This window comes from Amphiura filiformis, chromosome 12 (genome assembly GCF_039555335.1).
Source record: "Amphiura filiformis chromosome 12, Afil_fr2py, whole genome shotgun sequence".
Lineage (NCBI taxonomy): Eukaryota > Metazoa > Echinodermata > Ophiuroidea > Amphilepidida > Amphiuridae > Amphiura > Amphiura filiformis.
Window position 1 is genome coordinate 49,654,239 of NC_092639.1, and position 19,509 is coordinate 49,673,747.

The following is a 19,509-nucleotide window of genomic DNA, read 5'->3' on the forward strand; positions in this document are numbered from 1 at the left end:
ACCCGACATTTAAACGTTTACTGACAACCTTTTATAACCTTTTGCGAATGATGTCGAAAACGTTTTGTGTTTGCTGGGTAAAAACACGTTTTATGAAAATCACATTAAAAGCCAGAATAACTTGCATAAAACGAATCAAAAGACAAAACTATTTCACATAACATTAAAAAATAACCTTTTAATGTTTGTGTGTGTGGTGGCGGTGTGTGTGAGTTATTCTATTCATGACCATACTCACGTTCCATGGGGATAAGTTCCCTCTCAATGAGCCCATCGTCTTCTTTCTTATCAAGCCATCGTCCGCAAGGGAAGTATAGTCTTTTTCCAGGCGCTTGAGGCGATTCTATTTCAACCTTGTCTAACATCCATCCAGCACCGAATGCTCCTTTGTTGTCGTGACCGATTCTAATGAGAAATTATGATTCATGATAAACATTACTTTTGCAGTTCCCTTTAAGATTTAAGCAATTTTTCTTGACTTCTCGACAGCTTATAGTTCGCAAGGAATTATTTCCCTATCCCAGATAATCAGTTTATCAGTTTGTCATACAGCCACAGGCAGTGTATGACCCAAATGGAGGAACCATTTACATCAGAGTGACAGGGTTCAGTCCAGCTTTCCAGAAAGTGACTTGAGTTGGTTGCAATTGGTTGTCAAAATTTGAGTTGTTTAAGTGTCATGCTGGAAGAATTTTGGCCCCCTTGTTTAAGGATTCTGGATCGTAGTGATTTACATCATGTGTTACAATGTATAATGTACAGCATCCACGTCATTGGGAAACAGTATCTTGGTCTTGCGACGATTTCGTAATATATCACGCTAACACTAAAGGAAAATAAAATGCTAACTATGCACGTATGCAATATTACTATTATCTACACTTTCAATTTCAAGGATTTAAAACAAATCCTCTGTGACCATGGTGACTGTGATTAGGGACCAATCAAGTATTAGATTTAAATTAAATCTTACAGGTTTAAAATCAAATCTTTAAGATTTAAAATTTAATCTATACGATTAATTTTAAATCTAAAATTGATTGGTCCCTAATTACAATCCTAAGGTTTAAATTTAATTCTAATTTTTAAATCCTTGTAATCTAAAGTGTACAATATCATATTAAATAAATCAATTCTCGGTTTACTTACATGATCTTCTTGATACCTCCAATTTTGATAGCTTCTATTTCAAATTCATCCATTTCGCCTCGCTCAAATTTATTTGTGTTTGTTTTTGAAGATTTCAAGAACTGTTGACCTGAAATCAAATATCGCAAGTGTTAAGGTATATATAAAAGACCAACTTGGAATAACTGTAAAAAGCGTTAATAACATGAGCATTGCAACACTCCAATTAAGCCGAAAATATTAAGTTGAACATTTCAAATATTGAAATCACAAAGGAATATCGTTTTACAATACACAAGACTTTGGGTATTTTTTTTGCTCTGTTTTGTTTTGTTTTAAAATACTAAATGCATACCAACGATTTGGTTTACTATTAAAAGCAATTTTAATTTTTTTTGAGGTTCCAATTTTACTAATATACCTGTTTCTCCCTCTTCACCGTGGATATCGATGTAGACGTTAGCGTCAGTACCTGCACCCTTCTTGTCAGAAGTGGTCACGTAAATGTGGTAGGTGTCCATCTTACCTATGCAAAAGATTGAATGCAACGATTAACGGTAACTAAGTGAACTTCAGTAATTTGGTAAGGACGATCCTTATACTTAAATCTTAAATTAAGTGTCTCAGAAGATACATCACAAAATACCATAGATACATCACAAAAGATCATCGCTGTGAATATTCTTTTATAGCATAACGTCAATATTTATTTTAATACTACTTAAAAGTACTTACACGTTAACATGGTTATAAGCCCTAATTCAAATTCGCTACCATTATACAAAGTTATTTTGGGTATCGCAATCTAAAAGTCGCCTTCAAACTACATTCGTATTTGCCTTTCCGTTTCCACAGGGATAAAACTTACGTTCGACTGCGGGTAGTTCCCTCTCAATCTCTCCATCGTCCTCCTTCTTATCAAACCATCGTCCACACGGGAAGTATAATCGTGTGCTGAGAGAAGGTGCTTCTATCTCCACTCTGTCCAGCATCCAGCCTGCGAAACCTCCCTTGTTGTCGTGTCCGATCCTGAATGAAAGTTTTACAGATACGGTAAAAATTCGTATATAAGCATAGGTGCCTATAAACGGGTTGCTCGGACATGATCAAATTTTATGGTAGTTTGTTTCATGGTTCATTTGTTTCTTTTAATTTACAAATATCTGTGTTAACATTATTTTGTGTTTAAAAGGAAAAGAAATAAAAAAGTTTAACAAACTCTAGTTAAATTTCGTTCTTGTCCGAGCAACCCGTTCATAGGCACCTATATGCTTATATACGAATATTTACGGTAGTTATTGATTTGTCCTTTAAATTGATACAGCAAAAACCAACGTCGCAAAATATTATATCAATTATCATGCTTCAATTTCTTACATGCGGGGTTACATGCCATAATCGGGACCATAATACTGCCTTTATTTCAATAAAAAATAATTCCTTGTACCACCCAATTATATGCATATTAATCTTGAATACGATTACAGAGTCCTGTAAACAGATGCATCAGTATGATTGTAGATCATTCTTGTTTAATTCTGTTTGGCAAATCCAGACAATAGTACTCAAGACTTGAACTTTCTCCATCCAGGCCGATCTGATCTGGTCCACTGCGTTTCCCACGGAGGTTGATGCACTCTCATTTTCAATACGTATATGACCTAATGCTAAAAACAACTTTGATTCCCAAGAATATTAGTGTATCCAACCTAAGCTGGGAACGCAGTGAACCAGTCAACTTGTGAGGTCAAGTCATCAGCCTAAATGGCAAAAGCCTAAATGGCAAAAATCGACTGCTCAGTGCCAGAAGTGCATGGGTAAGTGCAATAGCTGCCTTGCATGTGTAGATGTACAATGTATTGTTTGTAAATTGCCAAATGTTCATTGGGAAGCTATTGCACTTACCCACTTCTCGGACTGGGCAGTCAAAATAAGCAGTTTTCACGACAGAATCCCATATAACATGTGGCAATGCATGCCGGAAGGTAAGCCCAATTGGCTATTTTAATAATTGCCAAATGCTTTGTAAAAAAACACAAACAAAAACAAAAAAACAAACAACAAAAAACAAACATCATCGGCAAAGGGGACATTGTCAATGAAAATGTAATGACGTAATTTGGGTTTCTATTGCAAAGGATTACGGGCATTACACAAATGGTCAATTGGGATTTTGTAGTATAAAACAATTTACCTAATTTTGGGAATTTCTCCAACTTGAACAGCTTTCACATGGAATTCATCGGTGTTGCCACGTTCGAATTTGTTCATGTTACTTGAGGATTTCTCCAGAGCTATTTGACCTGTTAAATAGATGAGAAATGGTTAAGAAAATAAGATCATAACTTTTAGTGATCTGATCAATAAACGAGAATTTAACTTTATGTATACGTTAGAATTCTGTAATTATTAGGGGCTGTGCAATAATTATGAGGCCCCCGGGGGCGGTAACATTTCAAACGGCCCGCCAAAATCGCTCCCCCCCCTCGGCCCACCAAAATATTTGCCCTCCGCCTTGCACATGCCAAATTTTTGGGATCCCAATTTGCAAACCTTAAATGGTCTATATACATGTTGCGAGCATTTGCATATTTAAGCGTTTCCGTACAGTTTTCCTAAGCCTTTTTAGAGCGTTTTATTTAAAAGGCACCCCATGCCTCAAAAATGTGTGCCAAAATTACTTTCCCCCCTTCTCGGCTTTCCAAAAAGTGCTTGCCTCTACCCTCTCGGCTCGTCAAAATTTCTTCCCCCCCAATTTTACCCTCCCCTAGGGCTCATAATTATTGCACAGCCCCTTATATATAACCTAAATAAGTTGACTGGTCCCAATGGTAGTAGTACCATATTTTTAGTATAAGTCTCTAGCCCTTTGTCAGATCTTGACACAGAAATTGATGTTACAGTATTGCATCACCGGTGTCACAATATTATGTAATGTCTACATTGGCATATCAGTACTCGCTCCTCGCTTGTCTAAAGTTGTACCTGTATCATCGTTGTCACCATATATACTGCGCCAAAAAAGTATCCTTACACTTGGAAAAATAATCACAATTTCAAAACTGGACCATACTGGGGTAAATTTGTTTTTGTAATAGATGCATTATCTAATCCTGCACATTATGACACCACATTGAATCCAATGTGACATCAAGAAGTAAAGTTACAAGCAATTGAATACACGAAGGTCCAGTTTTAAAAGTGACAAACTGGCCAATACAAGGCGCAAAAAGATTCCAACAAGCGCAGTTTCTTCAATGAGGCTTTATTTAAAGCAGTATTTATTTCAGTTTTTACTACTTCTCTGTACTTTTCATAACTTCCATTTTATTTGTCAGCTCTTTTGTTTCAGTTTTCATTTGTTCCTTTTGTTTAAATTAAAGGCACACATAAATTAGCCATTTAACACTCTCAAACCAGATGTCTAGTCCGTGGAGTTTTGAATAGGCCAGTTTGTCACTTTTAAAACTGGACCTTCGTATAATCAAATGCTTGTAACTTTGCTTCTTGAAGTCACAATGGATCAATGGGGTGTCATGTGCCGAATTAGATAGTGCATCTATTTAAAAAAAAACAATTTACCCCAATATGGTCCAGTTTTGAAATTGTGATTATTTTTTCAAGTGTAAGGATACTTTTCTGGAGCAGTATAGAACAATGTTTACATTGGCATCAGTACTCGCTCCTCGCTTGTCTAAAGTTGTCACGTAGATGTTACTCGTTCATCATTATGGGTACATACCTGTATCATCGTTGTCACCATATAGAACAATGTGTACATTGGCATCAGTACCAGCTCCTCGCTTGTCCGATGTTGTTACGTAGATGTGATAAGTTTCCATAAGAACTATAAAGAAAGATAAAGATGACATTTAGGTTATAAACTGGTACCTCTGTCATATAAAAGTTGGTACTCAGTAGTCTGAGGTCAGCAACTACTGTCTACTAAATAAAGGTCTTACCTGAAATTGAATGTTTCATGAGATGATTTTACCCGAAACTGGCATGGAGATTAACAGGATCAAGACAAATAGGTAGTGCATGGTGTACCATTAAGTACGGTGATACTTTTTAGTATGTATTAGTACATCAATTTTATGATGGATGCTGGAACATTTTCCAGGGTCTAGACCCTGGAAAATGTCCCAGAATTATTGAGGATTCAAACTGATACTTACCTTCTATATTGATTTTACATTCTCCCGTGTACTCTTTAGTCTCATCCGTTGCCGTGGCAATAAGCACACCTTCCCAGCTAGGACGGTATCCTGGTACTTCATGTTCTTCACTCGAACTAGGACATTGATGATCGTCATGTCCTTCGGATGAATAAGTAACTGTTGCATTAGCTCCATCGGGGAAGTTCTCAAGTTTGACGCCCTTGATGAAAATTGCCTTAGTGGTTCTGAAGATATTCTCGTATGAGACCGATGGCATGTTTTGGTCGACGGTGAATGAAGTCTCAGCAATATTTCCAAAATCGTCTGTTGCTTTGATCTTTATTTCCTCCGTTGTTTTCTTCAGATTGGTTAGCTTGTGGTCTTGTCCAGCAGGGAAATTACCGAGTGATTTATCCCCATCGTAGTAAGTGAATTGTACCAGACTATCAGCAGGAAAGTTCTTACATTGAACCTGTCGTACTGTTGCTGTGCTGACTGATGTACGGGATTGGTTGGTAACGGGTTCTATCATTGGACCTTTGGAAACATGAAGATTACGATCGCACGTTAGTCAAATTTAGAGACCTGATTTTTGGTCATAATAAATCACATTTAGACAGTATCATCTATGGTATTTACATATCGTCGTTGGTCATTAAGGAAAACCTCCTAGGTGTCATTGGGCCCTAAACATATTTAAAGCAAAACCGCAAATGTAACCTCTTGGTCGTTTTGTTTTAAACATGTTCAAGGGCCAGAAGTACATAGTAGGTTTTTCCAGCTCAACCATCGTTGGGCAGGGAAAACCTCCTATGTTCAATTGAAGGGAATTCTCCCATGTAACCTCTTGGCAGTTTTGTTTGAAACATTTTCAAAGGCCAAGTACATTTTACATTTCATTCACTACTTGCATCATTAAGTTGGACAGTTTGTGCGAGACCTTGTCGGGGAGTGTGAGTAAGTAGTGGTTCAGTCGGGGAGTGTGAGTAAGCAGTGGTTCAGGGACAGGGTGTCCCAAAATGATAAGAACCAATCCTTGAAAACCAACATGATTACAATAACGATGTCCTTTTCTTAACTTACAAGATCAGTCTTTGTTTTAAACTTGAAAATTAAAAAATATTACACGATTAACCTTAACATTTTACCAGCACTGATGCGTTAAGTGGAATGTATCCTACCTGGGCCTTCAATGCTAATCTGGCACTCTGCCGTGTACTCATTCCCGTAGGACGCTGTACCTCTAACCACTCCACCTTCCCAACTCTGACTATACCCAGCCAACTCATGTTCACCGATCGATCCTTTGGCTTTTTGATCTCCATGTCCCTCGCATGAATACGTAATGACAGCAAAGTCTTTGTTAGGGAAGTTCTCCAGCTTCACACCCTTTACTACTAGCGATTTTGGTGTTCGCGATACGCGTTCGTATGCTATCATAGGTATGTTTTGATCAACTGTGAACGATGTTTCTGCAATGTTGCCTAAATCGTCGGCGGCCTTAACTTTGATATCCTGTGATGTCATCTTCAGGCCCGATAGTCTGTGGTCTTCTTCTGCCGGGAATTCGCCTAGAGATTCCTCCCCGTCGTAATAAGTGATTTGTACTGGGGCTGCAGCCGGGAAGTAACTGCATGTTACTTGACGGATGGTAGCTGTGCTGATGGATGTACGGGAATGTTCGGCGATTGGGTTGATCATTGGACCTAAAAAGAAATCAAATCCAAATAAAATAATTGAAAAACTTGTTGGAAAAAATTGCCTCGAGACATTTTATATGACCAATATTATGACAATATATTCATAATGTGAAACGTATAGGTAGCATAAAGGCAATATCACAATATACCTTGCAGATCAATTCATTTAACTGTTTTATTCTTTGTGGTTTTAATACATTCATTATAAACGATCATTTTGTACAGAAGGTGGAACAGAATCATCTTGTTGCATCAGGAGAACTGATGTTTTGTTACTTTTAAACCGTCAGGCTAGGAAGTCATTGACGTTCGAGGAGGCTAAAGTACTACAAAATGATGTTTTTAAGAATCAGTCATTCTCATTATCACATTTCTTCAAGCTAATAATGAATGGAGAATGATGTGCCCATACAGGCGCAATTGCAGTACACGGACATATTACTAATAAAAGTAGGGAAGTAGTGTTATAATGTTTGCATGTATTAGGATGTTACAGTATAATGTAAACCTCTGTTGAGCATTACCCGCATGGTACTTCACACAAAATAGATTGGACATCAGTAGGAACGCTTAACTGTACCAATTGGTCGAAGCAATTTGGTTATTATTTCATGTCATTAATTACTTAAGAAATAAAGGGTAATGCATTATCCTTTACACGCAAATAATGTGTCCGAGGCAGTAAAAACGTAAATAATGGGTGAGGCGCAGCCGAACCCATTATTTAAACGTTTTTACTGCCGAGGACACGTTATTTGTCTGTAAAGGATAATGCTGTACCCTTTATTTCTATTCTATTACCACAAAATAGTGCGATTTAAAGAGAAAATAGCACATTTTTTGCCCAAATATTTCAAGTTGTTTACCTCAATGTGGAGCGCCTACGCGTAGCCAAAGCGTAAGTGATAAAGTTCGTTGCCCTGGCCACTTTATTGCTAATTAATGGTCTTTCACGTGACGCGTTTCAATAAATCACAGTGCGCGAAGGTAATAGAATAGCAGTTATGTTCTACTTTTATATGCCATACCTGGTCCGTCTATCTTAATCTCACACTCTCCGATGTATTCCTGATTAGTATCCGTGGCTTTGGCCAATATTTTCCCCTGGAAACTTTGCCCGTAATCAGCCACCTCATGTTCAGCGCTGTCACTCGATGCTTGATGTTCTTCGTGTCCTTCAGACGTATACGTAATGATAGCATTCTCCATATTAGGGAAATGCTCAAGCGCTACGCCCTTGACGATAATCGAAGTCGGTGTTCTCGAGATGCGTTGGTATGACACGGTTGGTATCTTCTGATCAATCTCGAAGGTTGTTTCGGCAACATTGCCGACCTCGTCACTTGCCTTAGCTTTGACATCTTTCGTCGTTCTTTTTAATTTCTGTAACTTATGTTCGCCATCAGCGGGGAATTCTCCGAGCGCTGCGTCGCCGTCGAAGTAGGAAATCTGTACAGGGGTGTTGGAACGGAAATTCGAGCATTCTACCATTCGAACTGTTGCTGTACTTGCTGAGGTGCGAGAATGGTTGTTTATTGGTTCAATGATCGGACCTTAGGATACAAAAATTAAGATCGAAATTTACATGATGGAAAATGTAACGAATATGTAAACTTCATACACATAAACATATGGCAACAAATATAGTGTAACACAAATAAAATGAAATGAAACACTGAAGAGTTGTATCTGTAGGATTGTTTCAGCTGATTTCGTGATTGGTGAAATATAAATAAGGTGAATAGTTCTTGCTTTCAGGGACAAATATTGTTGATACATCCATTTAGTAAGTTAACGGGAGCATTTCTTTTCTATAATTTGTTGTCCACAATGTTAATGGACTATAAAACCGCAATGATAGAACCCATTTAACGTTTTTAAGAGCTCTTTTTGCGCGCAAAAGTATCCGAACACTTTAAACAGAAGCAAATTTTTAAAAGACATTCAAATTAAATTACGAAATAACGTGGTTGATAGATGGAGAAATTTTTCTACGTATTCTTATACCTCATTCGGCACGATTAGACTTCATTTCACCAACTCACAAAATTTGAATAAAAAAGAGAGCTTTTTAAAAGTGAGACAATTTACATCGACTTTTCCCTCAAAGAACGCAATTGAACACAGTGGAGTGAGCATTCATCTGTCACGCTCTAATGAGCCCGTAACAATAGGCAACAAATCACCTTGAAGGAAGAAATATCCAGATTTGTCACTTTTTACTTTTAATAACTCTACCTTTATCATTTAAATACGTATAGCTTAGCGGAATTGAAATGAGGTCACATTGTGCCGCATCAGGTATCAAAGTACGCATAAAATGTTTACCATCTATCTATCCCTTTATTTTGTTATTTAGATTTAGTACAGTGTCTTTAAGAACTTGTTTCTTTTTTATTTTTTGATACCTTTTATATGTACAGTATAATTATATAAAAACAAATTTGTCGTGCTTGTTTTCTCCTAGAAATGACTTTTTTCATATCGGTCAAATGATGACACATTTCAAAAAAAGTTAATGCTCTGAGTATATTTTAAACAGATTAATTGAGTAGGACAAAGGCATATTATGCCTTTTGTTTGAAGCGAATTTTCATAATACATCAATTTAGATTGTCTTTGTAACATACAGTTTTTATCAATAGGCTATACTCAATGTAGTTAATGAGCTAGCATGACTGAAAAGGTTCATTAATATGAAATTATCTATGTTCAGAGCACTTTTATTTTGCATGTTTTTCTAATATATTCTAATATATTATATTGTCTTGCCACCACCTAATTTGCATAATTGAATTATTTGCCTAATCAATGAGCTAATTTGCAAAAATACTAATTCTGCCAAGCTCATAATGATCATCTGGGTGGCAAATATAGCCTATATCAAAATGCATTGACTTTAGAGAATCGTATTATTTTCATTACTTTCTTTAAGAAAGTAATGTAATGAAAAGTATCAAAAACAAACAAACAAAAGCTTCTTTTAAGAAAGTAATGAAAATAATACGATTAATATAAAAATATCTTATGCCATTTTGCAAGAGCTTTCTTTTTAGTTGCTTTTCAAAGTATGTATAAAAATATATATTTAACGCATGGATATTACCTATCTATTTACTGGACGTTATTTAGTAAGAATCTGTTATAAATTAAACTGGATGTTTTACATAATTATGATATACTATTACCTTCTAGGATAGCAAACGAACACTGCGCTTTGTACCCATACGGATCAGCTGCATCAGCCGTTACTCTCTTGGGCTCCTGTTTGTTTGCAAGAGGTAGCTCGTGTTTATTGTCTCCGCCTTCAAAAGGACCTAGTTTCTGCTGTTTCTCTATGGTGTAATAAACCTTTACATTGAATACGTCGGGGAAATTTTCAAGTTCTGGGGTGACGCTGACACCGTTAACTGAACTATGAACTATGTTCAGTTCAGGTATGACTATAGTCTCCTCTGCAAAATTAATGAAATATAATAGACAATTATTAGATTTTTGGGTGACAATTCTACCCCCCCCCCATAATCTCATTTTGTACCACTTATAGAATAATAATCAAATTTAACTTACAAAACCATCTAACCTAATCAAACAATAGTTCAATAGTTTGCAGCCGGACTAATCATGCTAATATACCGCGTCCCAGTGGCAATGTAATTGTGATTAAAATTATTTATTAACACATCCACGCAACGAAACCCGTTCAGTAATACATTCAATTGGTTAATGGCTGTCTGTACGGGTCTCTATACTTTCTAGACTCGAACCTTGAACCATGAGAGTATACCGTTCTTCAAAGGGGACGCAAAGACGTGAGTCCCATGTACAGAGAGCCCATAGGGAGCCATAAACATGCAGGCCCTACATGTCATTAAAAAAAAAAGTAGGATATTCCGTTCCAATTGTTCTTTCATATATAGATCTACATGATATAGCATTGCATTGTTAGGCATAAAAAATTGTTTGATTGGCGCAACCCGACCTACCCTAAATAATTATACTAAAAAGTAATTTAAATTTGATATATTATGGATGATAAATACTCTAACAATTGAACAAAGTAGTTTGTGACCCTTTGAAGTTAAAAAAGGAAGTAGTAAAGCAAATTATGTGCATTTTAAGACAACTCGCGTATCGACATCCACGTATTGTGAATAATGTCAGAAAATTAAACAGTGAAATAAAGAAAATTAAACAACTGCCAATCATTACACGCATTTTGTATAACTTACTTTCGTATTTTAGAGCTCGTATTTTTTGTAAATTTCGTAAAGTTTTGTAGCTGTGTTTGTTTTTCAGTGAATCTTCAACACGCTGTGAGCACACACACCGAATGCACACCCATATCGCCACTAATACCAGTATCAAGACAACGAACACTGCAGAAAACAAGAGAGAAAAAACAAAATGTATCATTTAGAACGAATAATGTCATCAAAATTTGGCCATACACAGCAAAAAGAAGCTCTAGCCCCCCTACGTATAACGACATATTTTGGAAACACAGACAGAAAAAAATGAAAAATGTTTTTTAGGCTTTTGCCTAACACGGATCATGAAAACGTTTTGTAAAACAAAGCACTACAACAGTATTTTTTAAATGTTGTCAAGACGTTATTGGTTCTTTAAACATCAAGTTATAAATATTGTATCAACACTAAAATAAGGTTATATTAGAACGTTTTGAAGTATCTTTTAAAACCCGTTTTGTACCCTTTTCATAACCAGACATTTTTTTAAATACTTCTTGAAAAGCAACCTTTTTTTAAAATCTCCAACCTTCATGACGAATATTTTCCAAAACATTTTGTTTGCGGGAAAGGTACGTTGCCTTGAAGGTTTTTCTATTAATATTACATCACGCAAACAGTGACTAACAATTTCTTGCATGAATATGATCATGACATTACGTAAAGCAATGTGGAACAGACTGAAAAAGTTCACGTAATTACCTATATGAATAAGCAATCACACCAGATGGTAAAGTTCGACGTAAAACTTTAAACAGGTGTTTAGACGAATATGAAACACGTTAGACGTCTTTGCAACAGTGACATACTTGACGATATAGTTGATATAGTAAGGGCCGTCCATAATTTTCGCCATTTTCACTTACGTACAAAGCGTACGTAACTTTTTACCCCCCTCCCTCCCTCGAGTTACGTACAAATAAAATGGCGAAGAATTTCCACGAGTAGGCCAACTACTATTACTAATAGCAAAATGTTGGGTTGGGGTTGGAGTTGAGGTTAGAGTTTAGGTTAAAGGTTCGATTAGGGTTATGGTTATATTAGTGTTCCAGGAGGATAGTTGGTTCTGGATTATTATTTTCCAGATAAGTTTAGAAATGCTGAAAAAACTTCCTTTTAAAACCATATTTTCATGAAAACGAAAGCCATCAATAAATTGAAATATACTAGCTTTAAATACCGCCTGAATCTAAACTAAATGCATGGCTAATGCACTCCAAAATCTGCTGAACATCCTATACTTTCTTTTCCACAACCCCGCGATCACATCATATAAGGGGAACCAGGGGACATCCCTTGTTTGGTGTATGTTTTTGCAATTAAACTATGGGTTTTATGCCTTTTGTCGCAACAGTGACAATCAACATTAGAGCCTAGCTGCCATTGATCCTAGCGCAGATAGAAAATACTTTTTTAAGCATTTTGGTATGAAATGAGCATCATGTAAAGTATGACCACTGTGCATATTAGACTCATAATTAAAGAGAAGATCATTGTTTGCATTGCATGGCATGTTATAGAAATTGCTAAAACGAATTGAACAATTTTAGGTCAATTGGTTATAACTTATGAATAAAATATTGGAAAAGATATAATTTTTCACTTTCATATTTTTTTATTGCTCAAACAAATCGCCATTTTTCTTACGTACACTTGCCCAGGATTTTTACCCCCTCCCTCCCTCTTACGTACGCTTTGTACGTAAGTGAAAATGGCGAAAATTATGGACGGCCCCTAACAGACTTGATCAATACGTTTGCTGGTGAACACGAGGTTTAAATTCATACAATCGAAATATATGGTTAAATTTACGTATGGCTAACACATTGAACAGATCGGCATCAGTAACGATCGACGACTACAAATAGGTGCTGGAATGAAATATTTCTTTTGTTTTACCCCAATGTTTGGCTATATAAAAATTAAAGGAGCACATGCTGATATACGGTGAAAACTAACATTTTGTGGGGACAATATAACAATTTATAGGCCTGATGAAGGCTTTCTATATAATCATCGTATGCCACCATTCTAAACATCTACCAAAAAGTAATTACCCCTCTTTACTTAATGGTCATTGTTTCAGTTGATTGTAGGCTATGTCAAATTTGGAATATGCAGTCGAAGCAGAATTTATTTCTGCGCATTTTGACACCTCATTTGTTGCAATGGTCCCAATATTGATGTTGCAACGAATATTTAAAGGAAAGTAACTCAAGATTTGAAAGTTGCAGCAAAGTCCTATTGCCATGTATTCAGTACACATGGAAAATAATGTTTTCGGCGCTCATTGGATTATTCTTCTTGTTTCGTGGATATTTTGGAGGTCAAAACATGTAATAATCAATAAGAAAATGTCATTATTCACAAGTTCAATGTTTTCTGTGACCAAGAAAATGAAGACCAAGGGTTACATCTATTGTGAACACCTCCCAGTCGGTAAATTTTGTATCTATAAACTTAACCACTGAAAGAACTACTTGCAATTGGCCATTTAGGACCTTGGTAGTCAGGAAATAATATTGAAATCTTCATTATGTTTCAATTTGATATTACGTAAATAATGATCACTGATGTGAATAATGACATTATTGTTATTGATTATCACATGTTTTGATCCTCTCCAAATGCATGAAACAAAAAGAATAATCCAATGAGAGCTGAACAGATTTCCTTCAATGGATACTGAATACATGGCAATAGGATTTTGCTGCAACTTTTTCAAATCTTGGGTTACTTCCATTAAAATGTACGTTGTGACATCAATATTGGACCCATTGCAACAAATGAGGTGTCATGGTCATATAATGCGCAGAAATAAATTCTGCCTCGACTGCATTCCAAATGTGGCATATACAATTAACCGTTTAGGAATAATGGCTAATATTTAAAGAGGAGTAGGTACTTTTTGGTATAATATGTTTTACAACAGTTATTTAGCGAGGGTCAGTCTACATGTCTAGATAATAGACCATTAATACGGAACAGTACTGCGATAAAGCCATATGCATGATATGTAACACCAAGACTACTTTCACTGTTTGGACACTCTACCATTGGATGGTTTTAACCTTACTTGTATTAGACATGATTAATATAATATTTTGGCCCGACAGTGCTTTATTTCGTCTTTGTAATCCTGACTCACATTTGCACTAATTAATGACTCTCGACTCGAATAAATTGAATTATCTGATGATCTTCAAAAATGTCATAAAGTGTTTTTACATCGTACTGTATTATAAATACGCGTATACGTGTGCACATTTGCCAGCAAAAAATCAAGCTCCTTATTATCATTTCTTTTCAATTTCACCATAAATTGGTTTTACAACACTCTGATGTTTAGCTAGTTATTTAAAATCACAACAACTGATACCCGAGCGGATGTTGTGGAACTTGTTTTATAAATGAGATTTTGATATTTCTATTTAAGTTATGAATTGTTTAGCTGCAGATCTTGAGCCTCATACACTCATAGAAATGACTTGTTCGCCTTGTTGGCGCAATTCAAAAGGAGTGAGTTTGGACAACTCAAAAATAGTGTAAAAGTTGCCACAACACCATTCATTTTAGTTCTCCGCACTTAATAAATGCTGAAAAAGCTCAAAAAGTTCCGTCAACTAATCAACTTTGTTGGCATTACTTAAAAAGTTGATGTAAGTCGTTGCGTCAACTTTTTAAGTAATGCCAACTTCTGAATTCAAGTTCAGGGAACTTAGAAAAATAAACAAGGTTCAAAGAACCAATTAGTTGAGTTATTGTAACTCAACATGTAAGTTGATGTAACTCGTTCATATTAAGTTACTGGTACTTAAATTGTTTTGAGTTATTCCAATTTGGTACTTTGTTACTTAATTCACGTAATTTGATCATTTTCTGCACAATTAGCAGTATTCAAATATTTATTTTTGTAATCAGTGCAAAATTTTGTATACTATAGTACACCTCTAGAAAATTATGCTAACCTAGTTTCATTTTCTGAGTTGTAACAACTCAATAAAGTAAGTGCAAATGAGTGCGACCAACATAATGATATCGAGTCAGCGTTACTCAAAATTGTACGCGTTGGCATTACTCGGAAAGTTGACGCAACGACTTACATCAACTTACTGAGTAATGCCAACGAACAATTTCTATGAGTGTAGTTCTTGGACTATGAGAGGTTTCTACGTGAATCTGAGAGCCTAAAAGATAATGTAAAACCTGAAACGGTTCTTTTAAAAAAACAACGGGTTATTTTGTGCTTAAAGACATAGAACCAGTTAATAAGGTTTAGGACAGAAACGGTTTTTAATGGAACCATTTTTGAGTTATAATTAGCATACCTAAGACAATGATGACAGCGATAAGCCATCCCGGCACTCCTCCTCCTCCATCATTTGCAGTTTGAAGGTTGATTTCTAGAAAAAGAAAACAAATTAACATTATCTTTACATAAATTATGTACTATTTAAGGCCTGGGCATCCGGGAAAATCGCTTGCCCCCCCCCTATTTTTTATTTTTATTTGTGGGTCTTTAATATGACGTGAATATTATTATGCAAAGGGTTTCTGGTATTATTTTTTTAAATTTTAATTAACCATGATAAACTTGCCTGTTTCTTCTTCTAGGTCTGCTTCTTTGAAAATAGCATCACGCTTGTCTCTACCACCATTCTGTTTTGGACAGAGATGTATACAATTTCATGATTAAATGAAGTAATTTGACTGTCCTTTTCAGCTGCAATTTATAATATTAATATTAAACTGAATTTCATTAAAAATGAGTCTGCTCCTTTGACAATGTTTGAAAACTGCAACACGCCTTTGCCTATCACCATTTTGTTCTGGACACAAATATTGATAGTAATTCAATGATTAAATGAAGTAATTTGAGTGCCTTTTTCAACTAAAATTTATCATTTTCAATGATATTTAAAATCCTCAATTAATTAGGCCTATATTGATTGTAACACGTGTAAATGTAAGGCCTATACACATGCTAAAACACAACGTTTGACTTAGTCAAGGATAAAAGCACTATATCAGAAAAGGCTGCACTTTTTGGTCTCTATTATGTAGCTATATATGATATGCAATCCTACAATTGAGTTTCACAGCAAATAATGGTCTTTCGGTTTCATGCTTAGTATACATGTACTCTCACAAAATGTAAAAGAACCAAAGAGTGAGTATTTATGCAATCCAAAGGAGTGAATATCACCCCAAGAAGAATGATTTTTCACTCTGAAAGAATGAATTTAACTCCATAAGAGTGAAATGTTCACTCTTCGGCCATATAAAGGATCACACCAAAAAGAGTTGTCCCTCTCATGACTCCTTAAAGAGTGGACATTTCACTCTTTTGGAGAGAAATTTCATCTTTGATTTTAGAGTGCATAATAATACACTCATAGAAATGACTTGTTCGCCTTGTTGGCGCAATTCAAAAGGAGTAAATTTGGACAACTCTAAAATAGGAAACTTTTTAAGTAATGCCAACTACTGAATTCAAGTTCAGGGAACTTAGAAAAATAAACAAGGTTCAAAGAACCAATTAGTTGAGTTATTGTAACTCAACATGTAAGTTGATGTAACTCGTTCATATTAAGTTACTGGTACTTCTTGTTTTGAGTTATTCCAATTTGGTACTTTGTTACTTAATTCACGTAATTGGATCATTTTCTGCACAATTAGCAGTATTCAAATATTTATTTTTGTAATCAGTGCAAAATTTTGTGTACTATAGCACACCTCTAGAAAATTATGCTAACCTAGGCTAGTTTCATTTTCTGAGTTGTAACAACTCAATAAAGTAAGTGCAAATGAGTGCGACCAACATAATGATATCGAGTCAGTGTTACTCAAAATTGTACGCGTTGGCATTACTCGGAAAGTTGACGCAACGGCTTACATCAACTTACTAAGTAATGCCAACGAACAATTTCTATGAGTGTACTCACTCACTCTTTTGGATCATTATTTTACATTTAGAGAGTAATATCACGGTATAGAATCACATAAGAATGTAATTTTCAGTGTCTGAGATATAGCTTATTCGTAAAAGGTACAAGGCGTACATTTTAATGTTCAAAGTTGGCAAAATTTGGTATACTATATACTTACGGGATATGCCGAATTCAACTCCACTAAACACAAGACAAACAGACAGGAGAGGAACACAATCTTCGTTGAATCAAGTAGAAAGCCCATGATGATTATGCACACTTAACATCTGAGAAATAAATAAATAAATAAATAAATAAATAAATAAATAAATAAATAAATAAATAAATAAATAAATAAATAAATAAATAAATAAATAAATAAATAATATATGAATGAAAGAATGAATGAATTTCAATTAATTAATTACATTTATTAATTATATTAAAAATAAAATAGGCCTATGTAGATACCACAAGGATTGACATTGCGCCCATTATTATTCATTTTTTAAGCAAATGATATTGTGAATACCTTAAACATGATGAAATTCACACGTATTGCAAATAACACAATATTATTGTTTTCGCATATCACAAATCAAGTAAGGTTAATAAAATATATAATTTAGATTGAATGAAGTTGAAAACTGGATATAGGCCTATGCCAACTAATTGTCTGTAAATTCTACCAAAAGTCCCATCGTGATTTATTGTTCATTTAGACAATACAAATCCCAGAATACAAGTTTAACAAAACCAACTTGCTTGTTAACGTTATTATCATCTTTGTACATCTATATAGCCCATTCACGCATATTAAATATTATGGGTTTTTGATTCATTTGCATGAGAATTGTATGGGTAATATCGACTATGCAAAAATGTTATGTTTAATATAGGCATAATACATGCAAATAATTCAAAGTGCACAATCATACATGCTATTTAATATATATGAAATATTTCCATGCAACATGTCACTCATCTATGTCACAATTTTATTTCCTATTGAAAATTTCCACTGGTACTTTTACCTTTTCTTAGTTCAGTAAGCATGGTATGGTAATTGTCATTTTTTACTACCGATGCGTTACATATCGTGTTGTCATAGCGTAAATGTACAACATGTGGACAGCATCAGGAAACAGGCTAGCACGCGAATTTCCTGATACATTTGTATCATCATGTCCATTGATCAGGACTAGCAATTTAGTTTATTATACAGCCAGAATACAATTAAATGATGTGATTTTGTACAGCATCACAGTTTAGGATCACGCGAGAATAGTAAAGAATGGGATGCAGTACTCTAGAAGACAGAATAACCAGACCCTATGCATGGTTATAGCCATTATAAACATCACATAAAAGTAACTAACCCCCTTAAATAATGGCCATTACAAATCTGTAAAATGCGTGGGAAGCAGAATTTACATCTGCGCATTTTGGCACCTCATTTGATACGACAGCCCAGAAAACGAAAACACCGGTCAATTTAATGTAGTGAGGTCCAGATTTGAAAGTTGCACTTACAAAAAACAAATATCATTACACAGATTTCCTTCCATAATATACTGAATACAAATCAATAGAATTTACTGCAACTTTCAAATCTTGGTTACATTGATTTTAAACATACGATGTGACGTCAATATTTAGTCAATTGCTACAAATGAGCTGTCAAAATGTGCAGAAATAAATTCTGCTATCAGCGTATTTTACAGATTTACTAATCTACGACGAGTCATAAGTTCCATTTCACTATAAAAACTTACTTTTGAACGGTAACCTTCGTATTAAAGTAACAGGGATTTACTGCATGGACCATTCGTATTTATTTGTAATAGTATTTGGTATTCGTAACTTTACAAACGGTTATACTTGAGCAGAGCACTTGAGTTACGAAGGGTTAAAAGTTTTTTATCTTTCAATTACGAAGGGCTAAAAGTTTAATGAAATTGATGCTTGATCGTTTGTATTTAACATTGCAAAAGTTCAATAAAGCGCTAAAATACATATGAATTACTTACCAAGATATGACAAAAATCAGAACTACATGACTTTTTCCAATTAACAAAGAAACAAAAACGTTGCAATCATCAATGATCATAGATCCATGAGAGATAGATCCGAGAGAGATTATATTCCACCTCTGTGCTTCTGGATTCCTTGCTGTCAGTGTCAGTAGTTCACACCTGTGTCAGAAATAAAGTGTCATAGACTGATTAATATTATGACGAATAAGATGAGGTTTTATAAAACTGTCACTATGTAAAAGGATGTAAATGTACGACTACATGTATTTCATTATACGCTCAAGTATTATTAGTGCACACAAGAA

The 19,509-nt window shown here is 35.0% G+C and overlaps 1 protein-coding gene across 1 annotated transcript in view; it reads right to left on the reverse strand.

The window, feature by feature from the left end:
* Positions 1 to 19,509, reverse strand: part of LOC140166342 (lipoxygenase homology domain-containing protein 1-like) — a 43,724-nt gene that overhangs the window by 18,438 nt on the left and 5,777 nt on the right. Inside the window, exons 2-16 of the mRNA XM_072189782.1 lie at positions 19,199 to 19,363; positions 17,347 to 17,455; positions 15,837 to 15,897; positions 15,567 to 15,641; positions 11,221 to 11,367; positions 10,177 to 10,443; positions 8,017 to 8,541; positions 6,470 to 6,994; positions 5,307 to 5,825; positions 4,871 to 4,975; positions 3,323 to 3,431; positions 1,997 to 2,157; positions 1,550 to 1,654; positions 1,150 to 1,258; positions 239 to 405 (exon numbers count right to left, since the gene is read on the reverse strand). Coding sequence (XP_072045883.1) covers positions 239 to 405; positions 1,150 to 1,258; positions 1,550 to 1,654; positions 1,997 to 2,157; positions 3,323 to 3,431; positions 4,871 to 4,975; positions 5,307 to 5,825; positions 6,470 to 6,994; positions 8,017 to 8,541; positions 10,177 to 10,443; positions 11,221 to 11,367; positions 15,567 to 15,641; positions 15,837 to 15,897; positions 17,347 to 17,433 — 2,962 coding nt within the window. The 5' untranslated portion in view covers positions 17,434 to 17,455; positions 19,199 to 19,363. The remainder of the gene's footprint in view (positions 1 to 238; positions 406 to 1,149; positions 1,259 to 1,549; positions 1,655 to 1,996; positions 2,158 to 3,322; positions 3,432 to 4,870; positions 4,976 to 5,306; positions 5,826 to 6,469; positions 6,995 to 8,016; positions 8,542 to 10,176; positions 10,444 to 11,220; positions 11,368 to 15,566; positions 15,642 to 15,836; positions 15,898 to 17,346; positions 17,456 to 19,198; positions 19,364 to 19,509) is intronic.